The 22215-nt window shown below is 33.0% G+C and overlaps 1 protein-coding gene across 5 annotated transcripts in view; it reads left to right on the forward strand.

Moving 5' to 3' along the window:
• Positions 1 to 22215, forward strand: part of Luzp2 (leucine zipper protein 2) — a 482138-nt gene that overhangs the window by 181940 nt on the left and 277983 nt on the right. For all 5 annotated transcript variants that reach the window (XM_048788510.1, XM_048788508.1, XM_048788507.1 and 2 more), the window contains 2 exons: positions 15957 to 16074; positions 19654 to 19724. In XM_048788510.1, the coding sequence (XP_048644467.1) occupies positions 15957 to 16074; positions 19654 to 19724 (189 nt within the window). The remainder of the gene's footprint in view (positions 1 to 15956; positions 16075 to 19653; positions 19725 to 22215) is intronic.

Consider the following 22215-nt stretch of genomic DNA (forward strand, 5'->3'; position numbering starts at 1 on the left):
AGGAGGGTGCATAGGGGTAGGAAAGATGTACACACACACACACACTCACACACACACACACAAACATATGTATGTATATACAAATATATGCTTTTATCCATGGCATGTAAGAGATATAGCTATATGTAGGCACAGGAAATAAATAAACAATTCCAAGAAAAACAAATTATAGTTTTAAAGCCTTAAGTCAAAGAACGAACTACTACCTTGAGTGTTTGGAAGGCAAGTATAGCGGAACTAGTACCTTGAGTGTTTAGAAGACAAGTGTACCTAAAGCTTTCTGAGTTAGGAGAAATACATAATGAAATGTGTGATTAGGCAAAGGCAGAGTTTTAAACTTCTATGAAGTCATGGGAAGAACCTTGGGTTTTGTCCTAAGTGGATTGTGATGCCATTGGAAACTACGAAACAGAGTACACAATTATCAGACTTCAATATTTGAAAACAATTATCCAGGCCTCTTGGGAAGAGTCATCCGTGTATATCTGAAACAAAATTAGGAACTATAATCTACAGAGTTTACTGGTGAATTGAGTGTTAAATGTGGCAAAGGTAGAAATCAAACATGACTGTCTTTGGGTAGAGAAATGAAGAAAGTCATTTTACTGGTGGAGAAGACAAGGAAATAAACAAGAATTTTATTTGGAATGCAATAAAAGTCTGAGGTATGGAAGGAAATGTGAAGATATGTCTATAGCAACATAGAGACTAACCTATAGATATGTGTTCAGAAGGTATCAGAATAGAGATGAATATGAACTTATGGGAATACATGACACCCTAAAGAAAAGGAGATAAATGGAGAATCCTGAGAAACTCAGACAGGAAGAATGTATTTACTTTAACAGAATCAAAGGATTGTAGAAAATGTCTGTAAGGGAGAAGAAATTTGTAAGGCACAATTCAATCTCCAAATTTGTACTTTGCCACTGTCTCTCCCTATAGAATTATCCTCCCTGTTGGTATATAGCTGTTTTACTTAACTTTTTAGGGTTTGAGCAGATATCAGCATCTTAGCAATGCTTTCCAAGATCATCTAATTTAAAATCACCCTTTCTCAATACTGAAATTCCACATGCTAAGCTTCAGGAGATATTGTCATATCACATTGCCATCCCAGGAAAAGATCAAAATATGAAATTACAAGTATGATTTCTACTAACCATATATCATTTTTACATTATTCTAAAGTAAAAAAAAAAAAGTTAAGTCTAATCACTGTGAAGTTGGGAACTTTCTACATATATATGTAGATATATGCTAGTTATAATGATAAAATTAAAACATGAAATTTATGATAGATAAGGAGGCAGATAAATATGAAAGGTACATGTAAGAAAGATATGAATGATACCTAGCCAAAAGACCATAGAACTATGGAGTAGGAGTGACAGAATACAGCATTTTCAAGTTTATGTGCTGAGATTGTTTTCATTATTATTTTTAAAAATCCTTTGGGCTTTCATCTAATTGTTCATCACCTCTCTCAGGTTCCTGAGACTATTATTTCCATTGTCTTTTGTGTGATATAGGCTTGCAACAACTCACAAAGTGATCCCAGAAAAGCCACCCATGGCTACATGGAACATGTGAAAATCCACACATATATTGCTGATGGTATGGTGGACTCTTCCAGAAGATTATTCTGAAAATTGCAACAGCTTAATATGAAATCATAGAAAAAAAGACTTTGGGTTGAGTGTTGGGGATGGAGAGGAGAGTTTTGATCCTGAATATTCTGAAGTATAGATGACTTTTTATATAGAATGATAATCAAGAGCACCACTAAATTAGACACAGTGAAGGAATTTTCAGGATTCATCATGCATGAGTAAAGAATGATTCACCAACCAATTTAATGTCTCTCACTGTAAGCTAATTCCTGCAGTCATAGCCACATAGTAGATAGTTTAAGTAATTTGAGTAACAGAAAGAACAATTTGATTCTCTAAATTAATTAATATTTTAGAACCATCATAGACATAAAATTTAACCAAAGTAAAATTGAACTTTGATCTTCAATAAGAGTTTGTTTAATCCACCAACATCTCTCTCTCTCTCTCTCTCTCTCTCTCTCTCTCTCTCTCTCACACACACACACACACACACACACATACACATACTTACATGTGCACCAACAAGGGAGCACGTGTGCTCTGGCTAACCAGGAAAGCTCTTCTTTAGAGATCTGTGAGGAGGAGCATATGAACCAAACCACTATTTCATCATTTCAGAACAAGCACAGAGTTGGACTTAACTCTATTTTGCTAGGAAATAGCATAAAAATTAATGCAGTAGGGATTAATTTTCTCTTTTTTACAAGTTAACAACATTTTTATTCTAGATTCCCAGTTTTTTCTCTCATTTGTTACAAATGTAATCCACATTTCTTATTTTCACATACATCTGGCAATGCTTTTAAAAACACAGTGTCAGAAAAGAATTAACAAGATGTGGGTGAGTGCCTTGTCTTAACACTTTATTTTCTGTATGGCATTAATTAGTTTGAACTTGTATTGCTTTAATTGTCAGGGATATTTCTCTGAGTTAAATGAGTAGGTATGTGAGAGAATTTAAAATAAGTCTCTGGGGTATAATTACTCTTACATAATCATATACTTCAAATTTGTTCAAACACTAATATTTCAAACCATTATATTTACAAAAAAAGATTACAATCACACATATTTGCAGCCAATAATATTTTGTGATTAAACTAGTAGAGAACATAACAGATGGGTTAATTTGATAAACTGAAGAATATTAAAGTTAACTATGAAGTCACATCATGGTACAGATATGAACTATTTGTAATCACAGAATCACTACAGATACTTTAAACCAAAAAGGAAAACTCAGGGAGAATATTTATTACTCACATAATTTTATTACCACAAATGCTTGGGCTCACATGGCTTTTAGAATGAGTGGCCATATCTTTCTGGCTGTCTGCAAACACATATGCATGTACATATATATACACAGTCAGTTAACTGTAAGTCTTGAAATTAAAATCTCTCTCTATGCAAACAATGTTATTCTGCTTTCTTTATTCTTTTCCTCCTTGAAAAAAAGTTAATTTATTAAGAAAATATTTTATCCAATCTTGAATTGTGCATTTAAGACTTTAAAACCTTACCTTTCTACAACAACTCTTATTCTATTATAGCTTTTATATTTAGAGCACTTTGTTTTCCCTTCACTTAAAAACATAAAGCAAGAGGAAAAATGGTAACTGACACAGGAGAAGGAAATATGAAACAGGGTATATATCAGAATATCTCAAAGTCACTTTTCATTTCCCTTAATATTTATCCTACCTTAATTATAATTGAGTAAAAAAAATCTTATGTGAAGACTAACAGACAAGTCATAGAATTTACAAATTCACAGAACTGGGCACAGTGTTCTAAGAAGATCTGAGACTCAGGGATTTAAAGATTTGGTTTCAATATCTGCTGACCTTAGAGTTTCCTCTGGATATTTATTGAGGCACATTGCTAATGATAATTTTAATGAAAGTAGTGCTGCCTGTTAAAAATTGTTTGAGAATTCAACATGGATGACACAACATGAGACATGAACTTCCCAGGTTTCAGAAAATACAAGGGACAGAAGCTGTACAATTGTAATCATAATGCTGCAAACCACCTCCAAAAGTTGGAGTGTTGCCCACTGTCCTGATTGCCCACCTTGATTAATAAGTATTTCCTGCAGAGACTGGACCATTAAAGAGTGACATTTTACATTTTCAAACTTGGCTATTAATTTAATCTGTATAAACATATTCATAATCTATAAAGGACTTGCCCATATTTCAAGTGAAAGTGACATATGCAAACTGTTATGACAAACTGGCTGCTCAAGATTCCAGCAATTTAAGAGATGTGCTCATGATGTTGAAAATTAAAGGAAAAAGAATGTTTCCAGTTGATTGACTTTTTAGAAGATGCTGAATGACAGCTTAAAATGCTTTGGTGACTGTGGAAGTGGGACTATCTCTATGGCAAAGGGAATATTTTCACTGTGTACTGTGTGGTGACTTGGCACTTTTTCCCAAGGTCAAGGGAATAGACATATTCTAAAGCATAGGAAATTACTGGATAATGATATCTTTGTTTTATAATCTATTTCTATGAAGAACATGAGGTAAAGAATGATAACTGTTATGTTTTCAAATATTTTGGCCACATGGGGGGTAGGGATTAAAAATATTAATTTAACATTTGTTGAGTGCCAGGAACTGTTACTTATATTGCTCCAACAGAAATATTTGTAGGAAAGGGGTCAGTTCTTCTCATTTTTTTCTTTTACATGTAGTTTAAGAACATTCTGAGTGCCTATCTCATCCCCTGGGAAGAGGGAAATCTGATATCTCTTTCTCTTACTAACACACTAAGATCCCTGGAGATCCTCCATCTCTGCTAAGATTGTTAGGAAAGATTCCTTACTCCACAAATGCTGAATGCTGCCCCGCCCCGTCCTCTGTGGATGATGCCATTTCTTGGTTTGCTACCATCTCCTGCATTGTCCAGATTAAAAGGCAGACCCATGATCTTTTAATGCCTCCCAAAGTTCAACTCACCACAGACAGACAGCCTCTAGTAATTGTGAGTAATGGTAAGGGTGGACCAACAGGTAAGTTTCTCAAACCCTTGTAAAACCTAACACTTTGTGGCCACTTTATTTTTGAAAGTCTGCATTTTAACCTGCTAATAGGTCTTGTCCAGGTATCAAGTTTAATTATTTTAATTCCTAGGTTCCCACTATTTGCTAGGTAATAACTTTCCTCCTTCTCCTCACCAAAGTAACTTCTTCAGGTATCTCCAACTTCTTATTCTAAGGAGAGAGAGAAAGAGAGAGAGAGAGAGAGCGATTGGAGAAGGAGAAGGAGAGGGAAGGGGGAGGAGGAAGTAGGAGAAGAGAGAGGGAAAGAGATTTGTTTATTTTACAAAGTTTATGTTCCCATTGCTACATACTCAAATAGTTAATCAAGCATATTCCTGAAAAAAAAAATTGAGAGAAAAAAAGAAGAAAAAACCTGTAGCTCTTTATTCATTCATCTTGCTCATCTCTTGGATTTGCATGAAATACATTTACAATAATCCTTCATGAAAAATGATAATATCTATTTAGTACAGAATTATTCTGTATTTCAAATTATGATTGAATAATTCCATTTGAAATTTTCCAGGAAACTTTATGGGCACTCTTTCTAGGTGTAAGCTTCCCTTTGTAGTGGGATACCAATGAACAATAAATATTTTATACAGCTCATAACTGCTAATAGAGATATGCACACACCCCTCCACTACATTCATGCTTTTTGCAAGTGTCCGCATATGTATGTTTGCAACCTCAAGTGCAGTCTGAGGGAGGAATTGTGGGGAGGATGTAGTCAAGTAAGTGATTCTGCTCCCCAACAGAGTTTATGGAGAGGAGTTTGTGGATTAAAAAGCTCCTGTTGTTTCTGTCTCTCCCAGCTGCTAGCTTATCAGATCCTTAGAACATGAAAAGTTTATGAGTAAACATGAGCCAGGATTCAGTCCTCTTGCTGCAGGTTCTGTCATTGGAAAGTTTTAGAAAGATCTCCTCTGGTGAAAGCTTTTTCTTTTGACCTCAAGTTCACTGTGATTGCCACTTGCCTGGAGAAGACCCACTTAACATTTTAATAGGATCCTGTCAGTGTCTTTAGGAGTGAAAGAGAAAATCAATGGAGTGGGATTTTCAAACCACTGAGAAGTCTTGAAAAGAAAAGTATAACATAAATGAAAGGTAGTGATTTTATTATTCTAAAGGAGTGTTTGAAATTGTCCCCCTGTAGACTCAGAGATATCATGTAGGTCATAAACTTTTTCCTCCCTTTAGAGTCTTTTTCTGACTAGGTAGAATTTGCAGAATGGTGGGTTCTGAAACTACTCAGCTTCAGAGGTTTGTTAAATTGATGTAAGCCCTATCAGTCTCCATCCAGAAGATTCATTTCATGCGCCAAACAGAATGCACAACCATGGGTTCATCTGCTTTGTGTACCTAAATGAAACTAATAAAAAACTTTGATCATGCATCAGTAAGGCTATTTTTCTTTGTGATTTATGGCTTCACGTTCCGTGCCAATGTCACAGAAAATCTTACTGATTTTTTTTTTTTTTTTTTTTTTTTTTGTGGAGGGGCGGTATTGGAGATTGAACACAGGGGCATTTAATCATTGAGCTACAGCCCCAGCCTTTTAATTTTTGTTTTGTTTTGTTTTTATTTTGAGACAGAGTCTTGCTAAGTTGCTTAGGTCTTCATCAAATTGCTGAGGATGGATTTGATCTCGCTATTATTCTGCCTTAGCATTGTGAACCACTGGGATTATAGGCATGTGCTACCATGCCTAGCCCTATTGATTGTTTTAACAGTTCTTTTGAAAATAGCCAGTTATCCTTTCTCAGATGTGGATTTCTTTAATGGAAGGAGATCACTACTACCTGAGTTGCGCAATAAGGATATTATCTATCATGATCCACACACTTCTAGCACTTCAGCATAAATATATTCCATTTTAATGTAATTATATATCTGCATCTGTCACATTTAGGCTAAAAGATCCACAAAGGCAGAAACTATGTTTAAGACATTTATGATGTTCAGACATAGTTCCAAAAATGGCTTAGAAAGAAAGAAAAGTGAAGGGGGGAGGGAAGGAGGGAGAGGGGAAAGAGGGAGGGAAAGGAAAGAAAAAGAAAGAAAAGGAAGGAAATGGAGCAGGAGAGAGAGAGGGAGGAAGCAGAAAGGGTAAGAAAGAAGAAAAGAAAGACAAGAAAAAAAGAAGGGAAGGTAGAAAAGAAGAATACACAAGTATGCTTAGTCAACTTGAAAGAAGAAATGTAACAATTACAGGGGTGAGGCAAATAAAGTAGGTCCACATCTTTGCAGAACAAAGTAGAACCTCTACTCAAATTAATGGTGGTGTTTATTTTGTGTGTGTGTTTTTTATTTTATTTTATTTTTCTCTCTGTAGAGTTAAGTAGTTGTTAACTTCTTCTACCTCAGCCATTTAAGCAGCATTCATTATATTCCACCACAGCAGCAATGGGGAAAACATGGAGATGAATAATATAGAATGTATATAGAAATCTTTGACAAAAGAATAAAAATGGAAGAGACTGGCTGGATTTATTGTGGAGGTTTCATGTCCTAAGTTAGAAGCTGAAGACTGTTGAAGAGTTTGATGGCTGATGGATGTTTCTGATGATTAGAAATAATTTAAGCAAATGTTTACTTGGAGATTTGATTTAATCTCAGATCCAGTAAATTCACACAAGATAGAAACATATTTAATATCCTCAAGAAATTTTATTAATAAATAAACAGAGAATATATAAGAGGAAATACATGAATCCTGAAAAAGGCAACTGCAAGAGAAAAAATATGTTTAAGCCAGAAAGCAGACAGCTTTGACCTTGACATAGCCAAAGAAGTCATTGATGTATGGACTGCAAGTTGATCCAAGTAGAATTTTAAGTTAAAAAAATCTAAATCTGAAAGCTATGGATAAAATGGATTAGAGAATAAAAAAGATCAATTATCTTAGTGCCATAAATATTTTAGGAGTTATAATCTAATTGGGACCATAAAAGTGAGTGGATCAAATAAATGTGTGCATATATTTAAAGCTGGAGAAAAGGTTAGATTTGAGCAAACAATTGATTATCTTTGCAAATAAAGAAGATAATTAATGAAATAATGACCCAAATAGTGTTCATTTTCAGTGAAACTTGACAAATTTGTCAATCTTCTTGCTGAAAAACCTTTTTGTTGAAGTTAATGGAAAAAAAATGGACAAAATGCAAAATAAAGATGCTTTACAAGGCATTGAAAAACCTTCAGTGCATGCTGTGGCAAGCATTCAAAAGGCCAACTTCTAAGAAATGAATCACAGAGAAGCTAACCAAGCACTTAGGGCTCTGTACAGATTGCAAATCAGACCATAATTTTTCTTAAGCTTATGTCCATTTACAATAGGATGATGTAGCTTTTCCAGTCAAGAAGTGAAGTATCTTTCTCTTCCTCTTGAGTTCAGCCTGGAAATGTGACTTACTTTGGGAATAATACAATATGGTTGACATGAAGTTGTGCTAAATCTAAACCTAAACCTGAAAAACACTACTTTACTTCTGTTAATTCTCTTAAGTTCCCTGATCAAGTGATGTATGAATAAACCCAGGCTATCCTGTGGAGGATCAAAGTCATATAGCCCAGTCATATCCATTGACAAACTAACAGCTAGTTCACCATAAAAAACATTATTTATCTCCAGTAAATGATCATAGAGTTAGTCTAACCAAATTGGAGAATTTCCCAATGAGATGAGAACAATAGCTTATATGCAGAACTTAAGGTAAGTAAATAACAATGAAATAAAAAAGAATATTTAAAATAATGTAAATTACTGATATTGAAATAGAAACAGTTAGGTTATCTGAATAGTTACATGTCGATTAAATAGTTATAAATCTGACTATTTAAATAAATATTTTCTCATAAAATTGTAAGCCATATTATTTTAATTACCAATTCTTCTCACTCACGGAATAAAGGTTATCAATGTCATACAAACTCTTTCAGATAATAGAAAAAAGGAAATATTTTCCAATTCATCTCAGGAACTAAGCATAACCGGAATATCAAGCTTTAGGAGGACATTATAAGAAAGAACATTAGCAAATACAATTTTCCATAAGAATAAACATAAAAACCATAATCAAAATATCAGAAAACTGAATATAGCAGAACTATGCCTAAAATTTGTTTCAACAATTTGCGATTGAGTTAATGAATCAAACCATATGTGTGATATGAATCAATGTATTTCAGCACACTAACAGTATAAAAGAAAAATCTATGTGAAAGCATAAATGAATGCATTTAATAGACAAACATTTGCTAAGCTATTGCTATATTATAAATTACCACAAAATTTTAAGACTTAATTTAAAAATAAAAATCTTATTTTTCAAATTCAGGCTGAAATATTGACAGTGTTTCTGCTTTAGGATATGGGTCAAATCAATTCTGTTGTTCCTGTTTTATTTTTTGAAAAGCCTACAGTTTAAGCAGTTATCTGGTATAATCTCTTCAATTACATTTGCACAAGAAACAGAGACTGAGCAAAATAATACAAACAACATTTAATAACTTTGGGGTGTTATTCTCCTGCATGCCATTGGAATGCCACATGACCCCCTGAAAGGTGTGATGATTTCTAATCTGTCTTTATGTGTAATGAGAATGAGGCAAAGGAAGATAGGAACAAAAGAATAGTGAGCAAAAAATACCAACTACCACAATGAAAACAATTGATAACATTCAAATTCTATTCATGATTAACCTGAAATTATTAAGACAGTAAGAAATAAACATTCTACATTTGAGAGTTTATCAAAAAATAAGAAGAGGTAGGAGGAGGAGGAAGAGAAATAATATTGATTGTAAATGTCTGCACTAAATACCATATTTGTAGTGAAGGATTGAAAGTTATTCCCTTTGCAATCTGTAATAAGATGAGGATGTTCATATCACCAATTCTATAGAACATGATAGAATGATCCCCAATAATAAATGAAGAGAAAAGAAGATCAATTATCATTATAGAAGATACATATAAAAATTTCAAAAATTCTACAAATAACTTTAGAAATCATTAGTTTACTAAATGTAAAATCATATAAATCTCCATTTTATATGTGACCATATAAAATTGAATATGAATGTTTATTTTTAATTGTTTTTATAAGAAGAGCTAAATAATTATATAAAGTTTACTCAAAGCTTCTTCATATCAGTGTTTGGATAATTATGGAGATTGCTGTGTCTTACTCAACACTGTACAGTATCTGTTATTACTGTTATATGTAAAATCCCACCAATAATCTTCTTTCCCTGGGTGAGTATTTCAAACCCAAGTTTTTTACGGTCAGCAGATAACCTGGCTTGTTCTTCCACAGGGAAAAGTGAGCTTATCCAGTGGAAATCCTTTCAGTTCCTGCCTCCCACTGACTCTTGTCCATACCACATCTATCTCCTTGTCTTTCCTCTCAACAGTTCTGTGCCTGATGCTTTCTTTCCCATCTCCCCCAGAGATTGCACCAATTCTTAGTCTCTCTCTCTCCTGGGCCTTCATTCTCAACTTCTCTCTTAATTCTTTTCTACTCAACAGAGAAAAATGATCAAGTCTGAAGGATTTGTCCAAAAATATGAACAAAACCTTTTTTTTTTCCTAACCTTCGTCCACTGCTAATTTTTACTGTTTCTCTTTTGCATCACAGGATTGCCCTTGAAATGGGGTCCACATCTGCAGTCTTCTTTTCATCATATACCACAGAGATCTAGCTTTTATTTTTTTTTTTAATTTTTAATTAAGCCAATCCCCCGCAAAACAGAGGCCAAATGTTCTCTTTAATACGTGGACGCCAATCCATAATGTATGGAGGAGCATGGGGAGAATTAGGGACTTTAATTGGGCAAAGGGGAAGGAAAAAAGGGTAGGAGTATGGAGGCAGGAAAGATGGTGGAATGAGATGAACCTTATTACCCTATTACCCTAGATACTTGTAAGACTGCATATGTGGTGTGACTCTACATTGTGTACAACCAGAGAAATGAAAAGTTGTGCTCCTTTTGTGTACTACAAATTGAAAAGCTTTCTACTGTCATGTATAACTGATTCTAACTAATAAAAATAAATTTAAGAAAATGAACGTTTAAAATAGACAATATTTATAATCACATAATTTTTCAAATATTTAGAAATAATCTAAATTGTATGAAACCCATACAAATTACAAAATGTTGTTGAGAGAAAATATTGAAAGCTCTAAGTCAATAGTAGTATATAAATTGTTGAAGAAATGAAAAGCTCAGTACTTTCAAAATGTTAATACAGACTCCCAATATTATTGAAATTGATAAACCAATTTTAAAAAGTATATGAAGTTTCAAGGAATCATGAATATTCAAAACAGTCTTGAAGAAAATGATAAAATTTACCTTTTTAGAATGCTGGATATTTATATGTTACACTTTCAAAACGCCACAACAACTAAGAGTGATAAACATTAACAAAAAGATAGACAAAGAGAACTTTAAGTTTTTTTTCATTGCTATACATGAAGCCAGGGACTCACACAGACTAAGCAAGTTTTCTACCACTGAATTACAGCCTAACTCCCAAACAGACTAATTTGACAGACTCAATAATACAGAAACAAATACCTATACAATTTATTCATGAAGAAATTACACTGAAATATTGAATATTCATTATAAATTCAATACATTTTGCTGAGACAAAAACTGTATATGCATATGAAAATAAGTTCATTTTAACCCCTAACATGTGCAACACAGATAAATACAATGTCAAGTTGTTCACAGGTCCAAGAAGTGAAAGGTTAAACAAGAAAACCAATTACTTAATAATCTTCTAGGACATAATATAGTAAATACGACTACATTTGTTACACTGAGCATAAAGTGGAAAATCCTAATATGTAAGATTAATAATTTGGTCTATTGTTATGTTATCTACAACTTTTCAAAAGATAACATTAAGAGACTGCAAAATTCAAAAAAACTGGTAATTTTATTCTTAATATATTTAAAAACCAAAAGCGCATACATAAGTATATAAATACCTCCAATAAATCAATAACAAAAACCATTGAAAATGGCAGAAGTCATGAACAAACATTTCATAAAAGATAACATGTCAATATCATCTTTTGTAACATGCTCTCTCTGTGTCACTAGTAAAATACAAATTATAGCTAAGAGGAGATCTGTTACACAATTAATAGAATTAATTAAAAAAAATAAACAATACTGACAATACCAGTGTGGACAAAAGTGGGAAGAAATCTAAATTCTCCATCTCTCCTACTCTAAAACTGATCTGTACAATTTTTTGGTCAAATTTACCAAATACATAGATAAACATATATATCATATACATGCCCTATGTTTCAGGAACCCTACTTTTATCATTCCACCTGGCATAAATGTATTCATATATTAACCATGTGCATACCAAAAATCCATTGCAGCATATGAATACCAGTAAAAAACTGAAAATTAAAAAAAAAACAAGTGTCTATCCACACTGGAATATATTACAGTATAATTATTTGCCAGAACACTATATAACAGTAACAACCAATAAACTGTCTATAAAACATGGAGTAATTTTACAAACAATACTGTATAAAACAAGTCAAACACAAAAGATGATATTGATGATTACATGGGAATAACAATAACAAAGTAATGGAAACTATTATAAAACAATAAAAATAAAAATATTGGTTTTATTTTGAGGGGAAGGGGGGAAGGTGAAGGTGATTGATGACTGAGGTCAAAGAAAGATTCTAAAGTGAAAGCTATATTAAATATCCTATATTATAGTAAATGTATATATAACAATATTATATGTAGTTCATGAAGTGTGACATTCTGTGATTGTTATACCTCAGTAAAAGATATTTAAATAATATTCTGAGAAAACAGTATCACGAGTACTTTATAGAAAACATATTACTCAGGGAGGAAGTATAAGACTTTCTTTAAGACTTCTGTCTTAAAGAAAGGGACAAGATAAAAGGTATTCATTCTGCCACTTCCCCAATTCAATATTGTTTTGGGTATTATTGCCAATAGAATTGGTAAAGAAAAACAGTTATAGCTCTTAAAGAAAAAAAGAAAATATTGTTGTTAAACCCATCAAAAATGCTTCCCACTTAAAAATGCCCAAAGATTTAACTGGATACAGAAACAAATAAGGATGTTTAGTAAAATTTATGGAATAAAGATCAACCTATAAAATTAATAGCTTAATGAATCGGCAATATTCATTAGAAATTAAATGCAAAAGTTTAACTGCAACAACAGCAGTAAGTCTAACAAAAGCATAATTAGTCTATGTCACAACTGTAAGGCATTGATGAATCATAGGAGAACAGTAGTATAACATATGAGGCAACCTATGCTTTTGGATGGGAAGATGAACAACTATTATCTATTTCTCTAAATTTTTAATGTGAATGCAGTTTCAATTAAACTCCCTGCAGGTGTTTTATGAAATAGACATGGTAATTCTAAGCTTCTAAGCGAAATATAAAATTTGTCAATAAAACTATGAATCAAAACAACAGGGGGGCAAAAATAGGAAGTATTATAATGTAAAACACAATTTTAATAATTAAACCATGATATGACACTGAGATTGACAAATTCATAAGTGAATCAGAATAGACAACTCAAAAAAATAGAGTTAAAATAAGTTTGTGCATTAGTATGAAAATAATCAACTCACAGAGAACAATCTAAATGGCAAAAAGGCAAAATATGTCTAAATGTCTATGTAAAAGAAATTTGGGAGGAGTTGATTTATTACCCATGAAGTTATTTGAAGACCAAATACAATTATGGAATTAAGAAATGTGTACAAATTATTTAAAAAATCAGACAAAGAAACATGGCAGTTTAATTTAATTTAAAATAATAAATGGTAAAAAATTTTAATATTGAAAATTGATATACGTAATAGACAGGAAGGAAGTAATACAAAACGAATTATATGACAGGCATAGTGACAGTTAACTGTGATTAATTCATTTTCAAGTCAGCATGTTCTTCCAGCCTAGTGGCCAAGACATTGAACTCCTGCGGTTGATTGATACAGTTTCCTTTATGGTGACATATCCTTGTAAGTAATTTGTTGACCCTGTGATTTAATTTCTTCAACTGTAAAATAAGGTTAATAACTAGTGCTTATCTCATGGAGTTGTACTGAATATTAATGAGTTGGTGTGTATAACACCATGCTGTATTTAAAATGTTGTCCATGCACATTATTTACCAATATTACATCATTGTTACTTAAGATCACTTTGGAGATATTTTCATTCTCTGGGAGAAATAAACTGAAGCATGAAGTAGTAGTGAATTTGGAATAAAATGAAAATGTGACTTGTCCATTTCTAGTTAGCGTTGGCAGTGAGAGTGAATAGATATCTGGGGCATTAATAACCATCTGATTACTGACAAATTATTGTTTGTAAGTAAAAATCTCAAGACCAGAGAAAAGAAATATTGTATGTCTTAACAATGGTCCATTCCAGTTTCCTTTCAACAGGAAGACTGTGAAGAATGATAGACACTGGCATTTAGCAAATGAGAAAAATAATTTTAGCAGAAAACTTCTCAAGACCCATTGCATTTATTGATTATTATTATGGCTCCTTGTGGATATAGCTTTTTATAATTCTGCAGAATAATTATAAAATTTATCAAATATCTCAGTAATAGAAATTTTATACATATGTATTCAAATTCATTCTTTTTTGAGTTCAAAACTTTATATAAGTTACTCCATTTAATACATAAAGTATTGGATGAAGTCAATGTTACATTTTACAGGTAAAAAAAAAAGTAAAGGTTACAGAGCAGGAGACACTTTTCTACATATTAGAAACTGAACTTCTCAGCCCATATTTCACTAAAAACACTATTTTTCCTATGACTTCTTTCTCAGTGTAGGACTGTATCCAAGTGTACTACCTAAGCCCAAAACATGGCATCATTATAACCTAACAACCTTACACTCAACCCACAACACACAGAGACAAAATAATTTTAAAAACAACCATCCTATCGATTTATTTACCAATGTTTGGCTAGAATCAAACTAATCATCCCTTTTGTTTCAGCTTCTGGTCTCTTAAGGCCAGGGCCATTTTTTGCCTGGACTATTGCAATGCTAAGTTCTCTAAGTACCGCACCAGGGGTTTCTCTGCCCCAATTCACTCTTAAGTTTGCAAATAGTGAAATTAAAGACCCTCATCGGATGGCTTTACTTTCCTAACAGTGCCCTAACTCCTAAACATCTTTCACAAGGCTTGCACATCCTTCTACTTTCTTCTATCATCAGCAAATCCACCGCCCCTCAATTAAGTCTCAAACCTTCTGAGATTTATTCACTTTTTAAAAAATTCAGCAAGTTTATTTTCATTAATATTTAGAAGTGCTTTCCCTTTGCATATGACTGATTTCTATTTGTCTTTTAAAATACATCCTACATATTTCATATAGCTTTTTCCAGAAAGGATTTGAAGCTCTCCTATGTGTTCCAGTTAATCACTGTGACTTTCCTTTATCAGGTAAAGTTTTAGATTGCACTACAAATCACGTGTTTTCTATCCCCATTCCCCACTCATCAAACACACACACGCACACCCACACACACAAACATACACAAACATGGACACTCATTCTTATTATCTTATTGAATAGGAATTATAGAGTAGTAACTTAATCTTTTGGGTAAATAATAAGAAGTAACTTAATCTTTTGGGTATAATTCCTGAACTTATTGACCGATAGTAGCTATATCAGCTATTTTTCTTAGACATGTTTGAAAGGGGGCACTTTTCAATGAGTTTTATTTCTTTATGAACTAGGAAAGAAACCAACACCCTGGTTTATGTTCAGGCTTTACCCTTTATTCCCTCAGTCTCAAAACTCTTCTGTGTGTCTAACATATATCTCCAAATCACCACCCTCCTTATAACATTTCAAGGATCTGAGGGGGAAAAAAGGTTAGTGATATAATGAAAAATATCCATTTTGTTTTCCAAGAATTATCTGGTAAACTATGCTAAACTATGTTTATGCTTTATGTGTATAAAGAAATTGTGAAATATTGCCATGGAAATTCTTTGGAGCCTAAATACCTCTCATTTAAAAAAAAAAAAAAAAAACTTTTGAGATAACATGATATTATTTTTTTTCAAAAATTCTCTTCTATATGAAGTGATTAAGATTTTTATCTAGATTTTACTAAAATATGATGGTTCCTGATTGTGACTGATGCGAAGTGGAGTGTTTGAGGGCTCTCACACCTTCTCTTTCTGTGTTAGACAGGACTATGAAGAGCTAGAAAAGCAGCTGAAAGAAGTATTTAAGGAGCGGAGCACCATCCTCCGTCAGCTGACAAAGACATCAAGAGAGCTTGATGGAATTAAAGTCAACCTTCAGGTGAGATGAAAACTAATTTGCTCAGCAGCAAAGAATGAGCAGTCCCATATTAATATGCATTTTAAAGCAGATTTTAATACCTTTTTGAGCTTGGCCATGGTGGTTATTATTTATTATTATATAAGCTTTGAAATGAAATGCCATCTGAAATGCAGTCTAGGGATCTGAGGTGTGCAACTACAAAAAGAAGAAAATTGTGTGCTTGGTAAAACCATCAATTCCTCTCAGCTTCTACGATCAGTTTGACCCTTATGTTTTTCATATTATAAAATGATGAAAAGTAATTAGACCAAGAGTTAAATGAATATAGGAATATTATCTAGAAGAGAATATTAAATACCCCCTAGGAGAGCTCTGAAGATTCCTTAATAAACATCATTACTGAAGTGGGTAAATGCCTTAGAGAGGAGACTGTCATCTGTAAAAAATATATTCATACAATGAAATCTCAATCACTAAAGAGGAAATAAAGTCTACTTCAGATAAGAAATACTTCTGAAATACCTGTAATGTTTTAATATTGGACTTTAAGTGATGCATTTATTAAATACTTACTGTATACTAAGAATTTTGTGTATATTGCATGATGCAATACTGAGATCCATGAAGTGAATACTTTTATTGTGATTTCCTTGTTACACACAAGCAATTGTGTTTACAGGAAAAAGAAAAAAAACCACGTTATTTTGAATATCACAAAAGAAGCCAAAGTTTAAATGCCAGAAATCCAGCTCTAGGTTCTTTCTATTTGTAACTGAATAAATCATGTAGAATTACTGTTGCCCACACTCTACTGCACAGTTTTCTATTCCCAGAGGATAATTATGATGCTATCTGCAACCAACAGAACTTGTTGAACTTGGTCAAAGTCCTGTTTTGGATATTCTTTCTAGAATTTCCAACATGAAAACTATGCTAGGCTTATTAAGTCTTATTTTATAGATGAGAAAGCAGAGTTAAGGGGAAAAAAAGAGAAAGAAAGTAAGAACACAGAGATAATTGAGGGACAGAGCTGGTATTTAAACCCAGTGTTCAAGCTCCCGTTCCAGATATTGTGTGACATCTAGAAAGAAGGAAAGAAAAAGAAAAAAAAATCCACAACCCAGTAGGACACAGAGGGAGGTAGCAGGATGATAGCAGTGTGCAATAATAGCATCATGCTGGAAATGTACACAGCACTAGGCAAACAATAACCAGGATGAAAGGGGGTGCAAATTGATTTTGAGTTTTGCAGGAACCAGTGCCTGAGATGTACTTTATGTAAGTGGAAATTTGCCAGGTGAATAAGATGGGGAAGAATCTTCAAGAAATCTGAACCTCTCAGAGTCATGGAACATCGGGCACATTGCAAATACTGCAAGCATGTGGTTAAATGAACAGGCGAGGTCAGTGTTCACAGTGCTCCCTGGACATTAAGTCCCTCTACAGAAGTCAAGGCATCTAATTACAGAAAATTGATTAAAATGTATATCTTCATGGAGTTATAGTTTTTGAAAAGTTAACAACTCTACCCTTAAATGTAGTTGTGATTTTTAAGATGCCTTTGTTTATTTTGTGCCAGCCACTATGCAAGATGTTTTTCATCTTGCTAAATTCTTTCAGCAAAATCTCCACAGCATTAAGATCATCTTATAATCATTGTAAAATGAGGTAGCAAGGGTCACAGAGGCCACAGGAAGTGCCTGAAATCATACATATAATAAATAGTATTCCAGGTTTCAAAATTACTAGTAAATATATAGCCCATTGTACATAGCATTTTTCAAATATAAGCTGAAGGAACTTTGAAAGTTCAAGGATGAAAGTTCTGTTCATCTTTGTAACCATAGCACCTGGATGGGATGATAATATAGCACAATAAGTAAACAGGTTTGCTAAATAGTTTTCATATAAACCATTAGTATCCTTATAGGAACAAGATTATTTTCATAGAGTTTTACCCTGCTTCCCTGGATATTGCTGAAAAAATGACAATAAAGTACACCTAGGTCTTCTTATTGGATTGGCCTTGCTGATCCCATCTGTGTACATATGCCTTCCATTTCTGCATCAGGTTTGTGGAATTATTTTGTTGTTGTTGTTGTTTTGTTCTGTTTTTGTTTTTTTTTTTTATTTTTTGAGGGATTTGAAGAGTGCTGAGAATCTGAAAAAAGGGAAAATAAAAATTGCCAAGTATAATTTCCTGACCCTTTACTCATGCTTTTCTTCTGATCCATATTATAAAAGTAGTAAGCATATTTTATTGCACTTATTCTCTCAATGCTTTCACATGTCTACTTAAATTCTTTGAGTCAGATTACTTTTTAAAATAGGCTGCTTAGAAATTTCATCTTTAGCGTTCAAATAAGGAGGTCAAAATGCTAATTTTGTGAACTGCCCCAAGTCAACAACCATGATGGACTTTGATCTGTAAATCTCACAAATTATGACATTTTTTCCATTTGAATTCCTCATCCTGCTTTCCTTGTATTTTATGTGAAGCTACTCTTACCAGGTAGACAGAACACTGTTTATTGTCTGCTTCCAAATGAACACCTCAGTCAGTCTTATTAGGGAGGAGATTTTTCATGCACAGTTCATCCCACCACATCTTAATAATAATACTTATCATACTATATTCATGTTCTCTTTTAAGCATGAGATTGAAAAATGGGTGAAGGTAGGCACAAGTCTTTGCATAATTCATGATAGATATTTATTAAATAAATATTAAGAAAACAAAGCATTTTCCTTTTGCTATTGTTATTTCCATACCTGTCAAAGCTGCTATATAAACAATTGTATTTCCTTTTCATTTGAACTTTTAATGTCAAGAATGACAGGTTACTCTCTTAAATAGTTTATTGAGTGTATTAGGGAAGGTTTAATATGACAGTGTCCCTAATGAGAAAAAGCCTGGGGATCTTTTCTCTTTAATTGATGGCCTCAGAATCCTGAATTTGTTAGAGTATATAAACTCTAATGACTGAGATAGTGTGTATGTGTGTGTGTGTGTGTGTGTATATAGTTTTTTTTTTTTCTTTTCTTAAATACCCTATCTGTAGGGATCATTTACAATTTTACATGGCCCTATGTTTTTGTGGATCCTAATACATTACTGACAAATAATAACAGGACAAGACCAAACAGGCATGTGCCTTTTGACTACTTTTATCTTTAATTGTGTTATTTCCTGACTTACACAGACAGGCCTTCTGTGTCTCCTTGTATTTTTTGAAACTATGCCAGAGCTAGTTTAACATGCCCTCAGAGAACACAGTAAAACTTCAAAGAAAGTGTAGAAGATATATTTTATATTAACTTAGAAAAAGACCTAGATTTTTGGAGAGTATTTTCTCCTCTATCAAGCCTCTCAAAGCTGAGTCTAAGCTTACCCCTCTGACTCAGTGTGTGATATGCACTGGAAGGTGTCACAGACTTCTGTATGGATCTTTAGAGCTATGAGGACCATTAGGGCCTCCTTTTTACGTTTCTGTCACAGGTCAAAAGTGCAGTCATACCATGTATGAGGTAGCCTAAAGGAAAGTGAGCCTCAGTATTTCACTAAATAAGACTTCCTTTTCCCACTTTTCTTGTCAGTCTTTAAAAAATGATGAGCAATCTGCCAAAACTGATGTTCAGAAGCTTCTGGAATTAGGCCAGAAACAAAGGTAAGACTGTGTTTGTTTTTTGTTTTGTAATTTCCCCCTACATTCTTTTTGATGTTCCATCAAAGTATATCTGGAAATTTACTAAAATTCAGGAATGTATTTATCTTCTTAACTCTCTCTCTCTATATATATATATATATATATATATAAAATTCACTGGGGAATTCTTGCTTAAGTGCTTAAGTGTAGATTCTTATACAGTAGATCTGAGATGGGGCTTGAAATTTTGTATTTCTAAGGAGTTCCTTGGTGATGGTAATGTTGTTCCTTATCTGCAGATCATGGTTTGAATGATAATGATCTGTAACACTCTTCTTTTAGAACATGAAAAGTCTGCCCATCACTACATAGAATGGATGCTATTTATCACAATGAATCATGAAGAAAAGGGTCAAAACTTGATCTTCACTTGTCTGTAATCTCAGTGGCTCAGGAGGCTGAGCTATGAGGATCTCACGTTCAAAGCCAGTCTCTGCAATTTAGCAAGGCCCTAAGCACAACTCAAGGAGACCCTGTCTAAAAATAAAATATAAAAAAGGGTAAGAGATATGGCTCAGTGGTAAAGTGCCCTCTGAGGTACAACAATAACAACAAAAAAGGAGTAGGCTTTGAGCATGTGGCTCAATGGTTAAGTGGGTTCGATCACTGGAACAAAAACAAAAACCAACAAGCACCTGGATATCCTGGGTACAATGTATGGTGATGTGGTAAGGAAGAGGGCAAATATGTAAACAACAAAATTGCCATTGTTATAATATTATTAATGTTGTTTGCTTATTTGATTTTTTACAAGCCATATGATTTTAAATTTTATTATAAATGAGGAATTTTAAGCTAGAAGCAATCAAATATTTACTATTCATTTTCTAGAATGTTTTCTAGATTCCTTATATACAATTGTACTATATTCTCACAACTACCTTTTTAATAGATATTATTATTCCCATTTTATATATAAGAAATTGTTGCTCAGTGTTTAAGTCAATATTTGAGGGCTATCATAGTTGGACATTGAATTTAAAATTCATTCTCTTACTCGACAGCCATGTCTTTCCTCACTAGGTCACTAATCACAAAGTGCAAAGCTATTCACAATCATGCTAGCGTTGTCCCTTTTAAGTCTTGTCAGACTCTGTCACGTACACTGACCTTGCCTCTTGACCCAGAAATCTTTCATTGGAGTTCATTTGGATGGAGTAAATGACACCTGTTAAAATATTAAGTTGAGTGTCATGTATTGGCTTTCATTATTTGCAATGACATTTACTATTTATTTAACATGAAATTCTCTTCAAAGTCCAATATCAAAAAAGGTTGAATAAAATATTTATTTGAGCATGTTTTCAAAAATTACCTAATTTTAAATGATTTTATTGGTTTGAAATACATTACCTTTTAAAAAATATCTTTAGTTGTACATGGACATGATAACTTTATTTTATTTATTTTTATTTGGTGCTGAGGATTGAACCCAGTGCCTCACATGTTCTAGGTAAGAGCTCTACCACTGAGCTACAGCCCTAGCCCCCAAATCATTACTTTTTAAAACACTTATGCTCAATATTCTACAAGTATTAGTGGCTCATAAATTTAGTGATGCAGAATTAAACACTTTGAATATAAATGATAGAATACTATTCAAACATAAAACCAAGGTATTCTGTTGTTTGTGACAAGATTGTTGAACCTGGAGGAAAATCCAGGTATAGAAAGACAAATACCACTTTATCTCACTGTTATGTGTAATCTAAAAATGTTGATCTCATAGAAGTGGAGAACAGAATGCTGATCATGGTAACTGAGATGGTTGAGGGGGAGCACGGGGGAATGTTGGTTAAAGTATACATTGTCAGTTAAATAAGAGAATAGGTTTGAGATCTATTGTACCATATAATATATGTAGTGAACAATATATTGAAAAATATTTAAATAGGAAAAATAACTGATCAAGATATCAAGATGCGCAGAAAATGATATTTCTATGGAGTATTTCATGATAGGGAAGCAGAAAAATGTTAAACAAAACATAATAACAGAAGCTACCTCCAAACAGTGGATATATAGCACCATTGCAGTGACTGAGGAAGACAGATTGAGGCTGAGAAGTTGAGAAAATAAATCTGTTTGCAAGACCTGGTACCACAATTAAAAGCTTTTAAATGTTGGTTCATAGAAATCACAATCAGAGTAAATCACAATAATAAGAAATAAATAACTCATTTTAGGTAGCTCTGGGAAACATGATATAATTAAAGAAATATTTGAGGGAAGTTACTCTACTAACATTGTTTAGGGCTGAAAGAAAGAATCGTGAACAGGGTGAAGAAAAAAAAGTTTAGAGACAGAGATATTGAGGGGTAGGTAGGAGAAGGCCCCAGAATGTCAGAAAGGTTATCTTGAAAATAAAAATGGAATAAAGCATTTTATTTTCTATGATTATTGGTGGATGAAGATTCCTGAAAGACAGTATTGGACTCAGTATACTCGAGGA

Source organism: Marmota marmota, unplaced genomic scaffold, assembly GCF_001458135.2.
Source record: "Marmota marmota marmota unplaced genomic scaffold, marMar, whole genome shotgun sequence".
Taxonomy (NCBI): domain Eukaryota; kingdom Metazoa; phylum Chordata; class Mammalia; order Rodentia; family Sciuridae; genus Marmota; species Marmota marmota.